We start from the raw sequence: 9,944 nt of genomic DNA on the forward strand, positions 1-9,944 counted from the left end.
GCTAAGTCCCCTATCCCCACCCCCATGCTGTCCCAGTGCAAGAAAATTCCCAGCAAAGGGGACTTGCCTCGACTTCCAGTCTCTTGGTGCTGCCAGGGTGGTGTAAATAAGCCACCCTGCCTTCTGCCTGAAATAAGCTGGGTAGCATTCAGAATTGTGTGCGCAGTGCAGCCTCTGATAAGGAGGGTTTTCCAGCCCCAAATCCTACTGAGTGTCTGCTTTGAAACGCTGAAGTGTATTACTTCTGGCAGGTACCAAATATAATTTCAGCAAGGGCCACAGAGGTATTTACAAAATCTACCATGAAATTAAACAACCTCTCAGTCAGATTCTCAAAGCGTGTAGTTTCCATTTGGGGGCTGTTGAAAACAATGATAAAACATTGAGCACAGACACTTAATTTGTACCCAGAACATTTTAAAATGAAATTTGTTTTTTTGTTTGTTTTTTTTTAAATAATATTGCAGATAAGTTGTTTTGGCCAGCTCGGGCTAAAGGTGCTGATTCTGACTGTAGTGGGCAAAACCCTTAGCAGTGCACTTTCAGATTTAACTGATGGAAAGCACTATATGAGAGCAGGAATGTTATTAATCTGTTCATTATGTTTTGTGTACTTGAGGTCCCAGAAATCTTTTGTATGTTGGGTGGATGTGTGTGTGTGTGTAGGTGTGTGTATGGCATGCATGCACAGTACAGCAGGTTATCACCAGCCCTCCTTTTTGGGGTGGTTTTAGTCCACACGTGCTAGTTTTCTCACAGATAGTTTGTCATATCCCAGTCTGGTGAGAGATGACGAAGTGTGTGTGTGTGTGTGTGTAGGCATAAGTGAGGTTTATGTATCTTAACAACATCCCAATAGAGACCTAAAACAATCCTTTGTCTTTTATCCACTTCCAATTGCTCATGGGTATCCAGGGCAGATGGACTTGCTTCTGAATAGAGCGCACTTGGTGAGAAGCTCTGAGCTTGTGTCTCGACCACTGGGAGAGGCTTGTCCTTGGCAGGAGATACAAGAGACTTGAACTGGTGTCTGATCCCTGCCCTGTCCTTTCAGGAAAAATCTCTTTCCAGATTGCAGGAGGTTGAGCAGAGTTGCTCAGAGTGACTTGTGTCCGCTCTCAGGAAAAGTTTCCCCTCTGAAGATTATTTTAACATTTCTTTTTGGTTGGGCACATACAAACATATTCAGCTGCACATGAATAGTCTAAATATGTGTTCACAAAAGTGTGTGATCTGCTTCCTGGCAGGTACTGCATTTCTTCCTGAAATATGCATCTCTGTCTTAAAGGAAAAAAAAAAAAAAGAGTATCCCCTTCTCTCAGCTGAGACACCAGTATAGATATTTACCTTTACGTGACTAAGAAGGATCCTTTTCTCTTTCTTTAACCCTGCTTCATCTCCTCTTGCTGCCTGCTCAAGCTGTAAATGTATCTACTGCCCTGCAGGCAGCTCTGTCTCAAATTAGAGAGCTGTTTGAGTGCTCCTGTTGCAGTCCCTGACCTGTGAACAAGACCTCCTGTCATTCAAACGTGGAATCCTTCAGGACTCCCTCTAAATTTATCATAAACCACTATTCATTTTATAATTTCTCTTGCAAGTGGTAAAGGGGTCACTTCATCCTCTTCTCCGAGAGCAATTCCACTGGAGCAGTCCCTTATCCCTGCTTTCCTCCATTGTCAAAGACTGCCTGTCTTCACCATGGTGCAGCTCATCGTATTCTGCTGCTGGAGTGATCCTGATTTCTTCTTGTGTCCTAGTTATTTTTGCTCCACCAGAGACTGAAGATGGGAGAGGGGGAGATTTGTAGTTTAACCAAGCAGGGAGATGAGGAAGTGGGTTAGTGGGGAACTTCTTTGTCCCTTCAGTGAGTGGCTGGGAAGGAGCCAGCAGCAAAAGGAATAACCTGCCCTTGATACTCATTCAGTCTGTGAACCAGCAAAGCTAGAGAGACATCCAGATGTATGTCAGGATTGAGCGTACCTCGGGATTCTGGACCAAATCCAGCCCTGGCCTCGGTGGAGCTGTATCCACTTTGCAGCAGGTCTGAGCGTGGGCCTCTGTTTACAGAGCCAGTGCCTATTAGGCGGTGTCAGAGCGCAGCAGTCTCAGAGGAGAACAGATTGTTCTGTTTCGTGAAGCGAAGTGAAGCTCAATAGAATCTTCTCTGTTCCTTGCAGACCATCTGGAGCATGAACCGGCCGTGTCTCCGTTGCTTCCACGGAAGGAAAGAGTCGCCCTGGAGAGCAGTTTAAATGAAGACGAGCGGCTGCTTCCAAAGGACAAAAAGACCAACCTCTTCAGTGCTCTTATCAAGAAGAAGAAGAAGACAGCCCCTACCCCTCCAAAGCGCAGCAGCTCCTTCCGGGAGATAGATGGCCACCCGGACCGCAGGGCAGCGGGTGAGGATGAGAGCAGGGATGCCGGCAATGGGGCTTTCACCACGCTGCCTACAGATGCTGCCGATCCTTCCAAATTCCAGGGCCCGAGCAATGGGGCTGGGGTCATCAACGGGGCAGTCACGGGGAACTCTGGCTTTTTATCGCCCCACCTGTGGAAAAAGTCCAGCACCATGACCAGCAGCCGAGCAGCTGCCGGCGAAGACGAGAGCAGCTCCAATGCCAGCAAGCGCTTCCTGCGGTCCTGCTCTGCCTCATGCGTGCCCCACGGAGCCAAGGACACTGAGTGGAAGTCGGTGACTCTACCCCGGGACCCACAGTCCACAGGGCGGCAGTTCGATTCATCCACCTTTGGGGGGCACAAAAGTGAGAAGCCTGCCCTTCCGCGGAAGCGGGCGAATGAGAGCAAGGCGGATCTTGCCACCAAGGGGACGGCAACACCCCCACCGCGGCTGCTGAAGAAGAATGAGGAGGCGACCGACGATGTGTTCAAAGATACCGAGTCGAGCCCTGGCTCCAGCCCACCCACACTGACGCCCAAACTCTTGCGCAGGCAGCCTGCTGGTCCTCTGTCCTCCGGTGTGGCTCATAAGGATGACGGTGTCAAATTGAGTGCCTTAGGTACCCCTACGACAACGGACCAAGGGCCTGCTGTGAAAGTCAGCTCTGCCATGTTTGTGGGTACTAGCAAGGCTTCCACAGAAGAGCCCAGGATGAGGAGGCTCAAACAGACTTCAGAGAAGGACAAGGGGAAGCTATCGAAGCTGAAGCCAGCCCCACCACTTCCACTGTCTTCATCCTCTGTCGGCAGGCCTGGAAAAGCCTCCCACAGCCCTGGGCACGAAGCAACAGTGGATGCAGTGTCGGGTCCTAAATCCAAACCACTGCCTCAGGTTGCAGACGCTGCCGGCAGTGATGCTGCCAAGCCAAACCAACCAGGGGAAGGGAGCAAGAAGCCAGGGCTCCCCTCCATACCAAAGCCACAGTCCTCCAGCAAGATGCTGACCACAGCAGCCCCAGCCCCTTCTTCAGCAGTCCTTTCAGCCTCAGGTGGTGACCAGCCATCATCCACAGCCTTCATCCCTCTTATCTCCACCAGAGTGTCACTGCGGAAGACCCGCCAGCCTCCAGAGAGGATCGCTAGTGGCACCATCACCAAGGGAGTGGTATTGGAAAGCACGGAGGCTCTGCGCCTCGCCATCAACAAGAACTCGGAACAAATGGCAAGCCACAGTGCTGTCCTGGAGGCCGGCAAGAACCTCTACACCTTCTGTGTGAGCTACGTGGACTCCATCCAGCAGATGAGGAACAAGTTTGCTTTCCGGGAGGCCATCAATAAGCTGGAGAACAACCTCCGGGAGCTCCAGATTTGCCCGGCCACAGCTGGCAGCGGCCCCGCGGCCACACAGGACTTTAGCAAGCTTCTCAGCTCGGTGAAAGAAATCAGTGACATTGTTCAGAGGTAGCAGGAGTCAGGTGGCTGCTGCTTGTCATGGGCCAAAGCCAGCCGCAGAGAGAACTGGGAGCACACATGCAGACTGATAGGGGACCAGGGGCCTTGGGGACAGGGATGAACCCAGACTGTTGAACGCTGCCCTGCTGCCTAAGCCAGGGTGTCCATCAAGATGCACTTTTCCTCCCTTTTCACCCAGGCTCCCTGCGACTCACGTACTCACAATCCTCTCATCTGTGGAGTTCTTGCCTTGTGGACGACAAGGCGAAATGCCGAGGTCACATCATGCCTTTTTCTTAATATTCTGTTGTTCTGGACAGAGCTTTAAGCTTGAAGCTGGACTGACGGACGTTGATGTTCTGCCCCCCTCCGGGAGGGAGTCCTACTGCCGTGTTGTTCCCTCCCCCTGCCCCAGCGTTGTGTTTGAATAGCAATATGCCCGCTGCTTTCCTGGGGGGTGGGTCACAGCGCATGTCCCCTGCCTGAGTCTGACGCTTCTGTGAGTGACATTAATGTGTCAGACTGGGGCTCGGGGGGTGGAGTATCTATGTAACTTGTTCGTGAAATAGGACGCTATGAAAGATGTTTACCAAAATCTTCCCGACGGCTCCATCCGCAGCCCTTAGCTGCCAGCCAACAGATCCACGTTTCTCATGACTTCTTCACGGTGGAGAGTCCAAATGAATCGCTGGAGGTTTGGATTGTTGCGGATGGTCCCTGTTAATGCTGTGATCCCGTTTGTGAATCTCTCTTTGGTAGCAATAAAAGACAGACAGGGTTTGGGGAGAGAAGAGCAGTTCATGCTCTCCCGATAATCGACACTTGGGGGAATTGCAGAGCAGTTTGGAGCGCCGAGAGCTGCCGCTCATCACTGAGCGAGGGATAGGAGGGTTGCAACGGGTGGGGAGGTTGAGAAACCCATCCAAAAAGATTCCAGTGTGCCTCCAGCAGTTGTTTCAGCCGAGTTGGCGCATCCCAAGTGGTCTTGAGGAGATGCACCGGCAGAGCTTTATTTGCCTAAAATTTCCAGCCGTTTCAATGACACGGGAGCAGTGAGCACATAAGGGCTGTATCAGACCCGGCCACCACTCCCCCATGCAGTCCCTGTGAGGAGGAGGGAAGCAGCATGTTGCAAACCCTTCCTTTCATCATCTACACTGAATCCCACTGAAGTGCTTAGGGTCACCCTTGCTGGTTAGCGTAGGTTGTTCTACTTCCATTGGAAAACTTGATTGCCCCAATGATACTCCGACGGTTCTGGTCAGGATTAAAGGACCTGGGGAGCCTGCAGACGGTTCTTCCCCTGGGTGCATGTCCCCAAGGGAGCTGTGAACATGTGCCTCCAAGGAGCACCTTTCCCAGGTCGCTTTGACCTTCCCAACTAATTCAGCCAACTGGGAACTAACTGCAATGTGCCTGTTAGTAAAAGGACAAGGTTTAGGGCTATTAACAGTGCAATTTAACTCCTTGTAACCGTTCCAAACGAGAGAAGAAAGCAAGCTCCCCATCCCAGGTCCCTTCCTTTTGTGTATCTTTAAACACTAATCGCCTTCCATTTGTATTTTATTTTATTTTTTCCACTTAGGAGCTCTCGGTTTTGTATACAATTTCCCATAGCACGTTCTGTTGTGTGTTCACGCCACCTTGCGACCTCACAACCAGCCGCGACTTAACGCACGACAGACGTTTAAACAATAAAAACAAACAAGAACCACACGCCACAGGCTGCCTTTAAAGAAAAAAAAAAACCACAAGCAAAAAAATCAAAAAACCCCATGCCTTGGACTCTTGTTTCTGAGGTACTGTTTTTACGTTGTTGATAACCTCTTGTGCCACTATATTATACACTTGTATCTTGGTATTACACACTTTTGTAGACTCCTTTTGTCCTTTTTTTACTACGTGTAAATAGCTCTGTCCTTCCTCTTCGTGATACCCAAGGGGCTGTTCCCTTTGGTTTTGGTCCAATACAGATGGTTTCTGTACATGGCTTTTCCCCCTTCCCCCTCACTTTCTCTGTTTTTGGTTTTTTTGGGGGTTATTTTTTATTCTGGTCTCTCTTGCATAGTATATTTAAAAATAAATCATTGTTGAGGAAAACCAGGAGCGTGTTGGTGTCTTGCTGAGGGGGTTGTTGGCCCCAGGGGCTTGTCTGGCAGGTGATGTGTGCTCCCAAGAGCAGACTAGAAGCACATTTGCTCTGCGAGGACTCACAGGGGCCTTCAGTGCACTGTGCTGATCATGCCTGGGGGACAGCAAGCTCCTGGGGCTGGTGGAGCTGGCTCTCAAATGCATCCAAGAAAAGCAAAAGATGTAAAAAAAGAAAGACCAACACAGGCCTCATTGGCAGTTGGAGATGTGCTGTTGACGTCCATGAGATCCATATGTGGCCCCGGGCTTTCCTCCCTCTGTCACCAATGCATGTTCAGGCTCTGTCCTTGGTTCCTTTGGGCTGGCATGCCCCGTTCTTTAACCAGACAGCTTGGCTTCTCCCTAGCTGGTTCCTCTTTCTGCCTTTCATGAAGCCCATGTTTGCAAGTCAGGAGGGGCTCTGCCTTCTTCCTGGTCAAATCCCACAGGTCTCTGAGCCCACAGGCCTCATTTCTGAGAAATGGAGACAACGCTGCTCCCAGGAGGGTGCCCGCCTAGTGCTAGCTCCTGTCTCTCTTGGTGTGCATGTGGAAACACCCAAGCCCTTAAAGGTACTTTTGACCCTTGGGGATGTTAGCCATGCAGCAGAGCATGAACCAGCCCCTCTGTTGGCTGGCATATGCCGCTTCCAAGCTTATTTACTGCCCTTGGGCCACTCCAGTGGATTCGCTCCCCCATGCATCAGCATATCGTGGATCCAGCGTACCCTGGTGTGCCATTGTGCACAACCACAGTCCTCGTCCAGACAGCTAAAGAAACAACACAAAGGGCAAGAAGGGCGCAGAGAGGAGATGTGATGACCCAGGCTCACACAACGACCCAGGGATAGAGCTGTGGCTAGAAGAGTCCCCTACATCCCCCTGCAGCATCCTGGCTACTAGAGATACCTATGCACAGCGTTCCAGCTATGTGAGGTAAAAGCAAAGTTTGCTGAGCTGCAGGGGCTAATTTGCAGGTGGGTTTGTACCATTAAGCGAGAAGAAATGAGAGTCGGAGCGCACAATAGGCAATATTACTTTATTCCTGGCAATATTGGTGCCACTTCTACCAAGTCATGAACTAGGTTGCCTCACTAGGGTGGCATCATGCAACAGAAATGTGTGTGAAAGCGCAGGAAGGTGACAGTACTTCTGTGACAATGCCCCTTAAATCAGAATACTTCCCATTGACGTTGCCAGCATAAAGACAGATGCATGAACAACCCTAGGTGAGGCACTGTAATTAATGCCTTTGGATCTGCAGAGGCAGAGCAATGCAGACCAGGCAGGAGGTGGGGGATTTTGTCCTGTCTGCGAGAGAGATCCCCAGAAAGGATATCAGTGTCACAGGAGAGCAGTGGTCGGCTGACCTGGTTGGGCAAAGTACCGAGAAGTGCAGGGGCAGGAAGGGGGATTCAGGACTAAATTTAGCCATAGCCAAACACAGTGGGAGTTGATTTAGCAGATCGATGCATTTAACAGTATGATGGTGCCAATTTTCAGGGCTATTGAGCCTGAAAGAATGAGTACTCTGGGGGGAAAAAAATTGCTTTGTGTTGTGTTGTGTGTGAAATGGTAATGCTCCCTGTCAGGCTGCCTCCAATGCCAGGCTGTCCTTTGAGCTGCAAGCTCAGCTGAGAAAATTGCTTGTCACAAAGACATGAAGCGTGGTCAGTGTTTTCTCAAGGAAGGATCCACCTATGTGGGCTGGGGCAGCCTGACCTGCAGAGAAGCTGCCAAACAAAAGGGTCAGGGAAGGGGAACACGGCTGGCTTCTGGGAGAGGTTGGGCACCAGCTGATAGCGCTGGGAAGTTGGGGGCTGTTTGTTGTCTCTGGCACCTTTCGCGTTCAGCAGGAGCCCTCTGATCAAATACTGGGGGAACATGTTCCTGAGCCTGTCCAGACCTTCGGCTGCCTGGAGGGCCATCTGAGAAGAATGAATGGTCGGATGCTTGGGACCCCCAGGCCTTCCCCTAGACTTCATCCCCTTGGCTTGGAGGACCTGGGTGTTTGTACGAGTAGGTAGGCTGCTAGTGAGTGAGCTTAAGTGCCGTTAGAGCCAGCAGACCGCCAGTCCTGGTAACTTGGTTGAAGGCATCATTTGCCCTGACGGCTTTGCAGAGAAGCCCAGCCCTGTGGCTGCAAGGGCAGTGGGGATGGGGGATCCAGGAATCCCCTGTGCCCCGGACATGACAACAGCCTTGCAACTTGCTGTGTGCAGGTCCCACTGGGGCTTTTGGTTGCAACTGCACCCTGGGTGTTTGCACGGCTGCCTCTCTGCTCAGCACAGAGTTAAGACATGGTTAGACCCACCCTGCTCTGCAGCCTGTTACTGGGTCTCTCCACAGCATAGGCAGCGCCCGGGACAGGTCTGCTGCCAATGTGCATCTGGCACATCTTGGCCAAGGCCACATAGTGTAGGCCCCTTCTGCTCCTTAGCTCTTCCCCCCAGGGGCAGAGCATCTGCTGAGGACACCCCAGCTCTGACACTGTTTGATGAGCAATCCCCACAGCATGGCCCCGTGTTCCCATCAGAGGTGAAGCATTGCACTGGGGCAGGGAGCAGCAGGGGGATCCCCCAGTGAATATGGCGGGGTAGGAAACACCCAGATCCACTGAGGGACAAGGTGGGGAGGGAACAGCTACCCAGCTTCCTGGGACTTGCTGACACGAGAGAGGAACACTCAGCGCTGAGCAATGCAAGCTGTATGGCAGGGGCTCTGCTCTGCTCCACTCCCACCTCCCCACTTCAGCCAGGAGCTGGCAGGGCCCCTCCTCTGTGGGGTGCCATGATGAGCTGCCCAGTGCTTTTCTTTGCAGCACCCCTCCAAGGAAACGCTGCCTGCCATGCTGGCCCTGCCACCCAGTGGTCGGCTTCCTGCTGAACCCAGCAAGGTGGCTGTTGCCTTGTGGCATGAAGTTGGCTGAACCAACCCAAATACTCACGCCGATGGGCTGATTCCAGGTGAGCAGAATCAGAGCTTCCAGCTCTTGCCTTTGAGCAAATTGCAAAGGGTGGCTGAGCCTTATAACCTTGCTATACCCAGACACTGGCATCCAGTCCCTTCCTGGCAGTAGGTCTCAGTCCCCTGCTACAGCCGGGAATAAGAGACCCCCTTGCTCCAGCCTGCTTGACCCACTCCCCTCCTAGAGCAGGGACCACAGCTCAGTGCTGACCATTGGACCCCATGTCCTCTCCCAGCGTGCAGCCGATGGGCCAGCTCCAAGCTGAGCATTGTTGTAAAGCTCTCTGTTCCTCACCTTCATGGGTAAAATTGACCAGCAAATATCGATTGATGATTTGGGGAGGGAGAAATGCTGCCATAGCAACATCGATATGAGCTCCAGGTTGGAGGCCAATGCCTGCATGTTCCCTGAAGTCTGTGGGGTGGGATTTGAGAGAGACCAAAGCTGCAATATTTAAATGGATCTGATCCCCGTGCCATTGCCCAGAAATAGCTGCCAGAATCTGTCGGCCTTGTGAGGCCGGCTCTATTTATACTCATGATGTTGCTGGTGAGGCAGGAGCAGAGGGGAAATGGAGCAGGGAGAAAAATCTCCCTGTTTACGTCTACCCTCGGAGGCACTTTCCAAGCGGTCTCGATCTCCAGCGTGTTCAGCATGTGTGTCCTGTGTGTGTGGGTCATAAGAGAGCCAAAGGGTGCTCTCGTTCCTGTCCTCGCAGACAAGGAGTTAGGGCTGCTTCATGTCAGTGCAACGGAGCTAAGAATCTGCCCCGGGCGTGTATCTGCAGCTTTTCCTGCTCCCCACTGACTTGGGGTCCCCCCCATGCTGGCTTTAAGCAGTCAGCTGGCCTGATGTATACGGCGATATGCCTCTGAGAGCCCCATTCCCCAGTCTAGCTTGGGCAGGTAACCATGCCTGTGGCCTGCAGTGGATCATTAGCTGGTCGTTGTTAGGGAGGAAATGCCTAATGGCATCAATTTGGTCACAGGCGCCAGTGC

At 51.9% G+C, this 9,944-nt stretch overlaps 1 protein-coding gene across 2 annotated transcripts in view; it reads left to right on the plus strand.

The window, feature by feature from the left end:
- The window catches only part of ABL1 (ABL proto-oncogene 1, non-receptor tyrosine kinase), a 114,257-nt gene extending 109,832 nt beyond the window's left edge, over positions 1–4,425 (plus strand). For both annotated transcript variants that reach the window (XM_019510685.1, XM_019510687.1), the window contains exon 11: positions 2,178–4,425. In XM_019510685.1, the coding sequence (XP_019366230.1) occupies positions 2,178–3,862 (1,685 nt within the window). In that variant the 3' untranslated portion in view covers positions 3,863–4,425. The remainder of the gene's footprint in view (positions 1–2,177) is intronic.
- The last annotated feature ends 5,519 nt before the right edge of the window (positions 4,426–9,944 follow it).

Source organism: Gavialis gangeticus, unplaced genomic scaffold (assembly GCF_001723915.1).
Source record: "Gavialis gangeticus isolate Ggan-Ray unplaced genomic scaffold, GavGan_comp1, whole genome shotgun sequence".
In the NCBI taxonomy this organism is placed as follows: domain Eukaryota; kingdom Metazoa; phylum Chordata; order Crocodylia; family Gavialidae; genus Gavialis; species Gavialis gangeticus.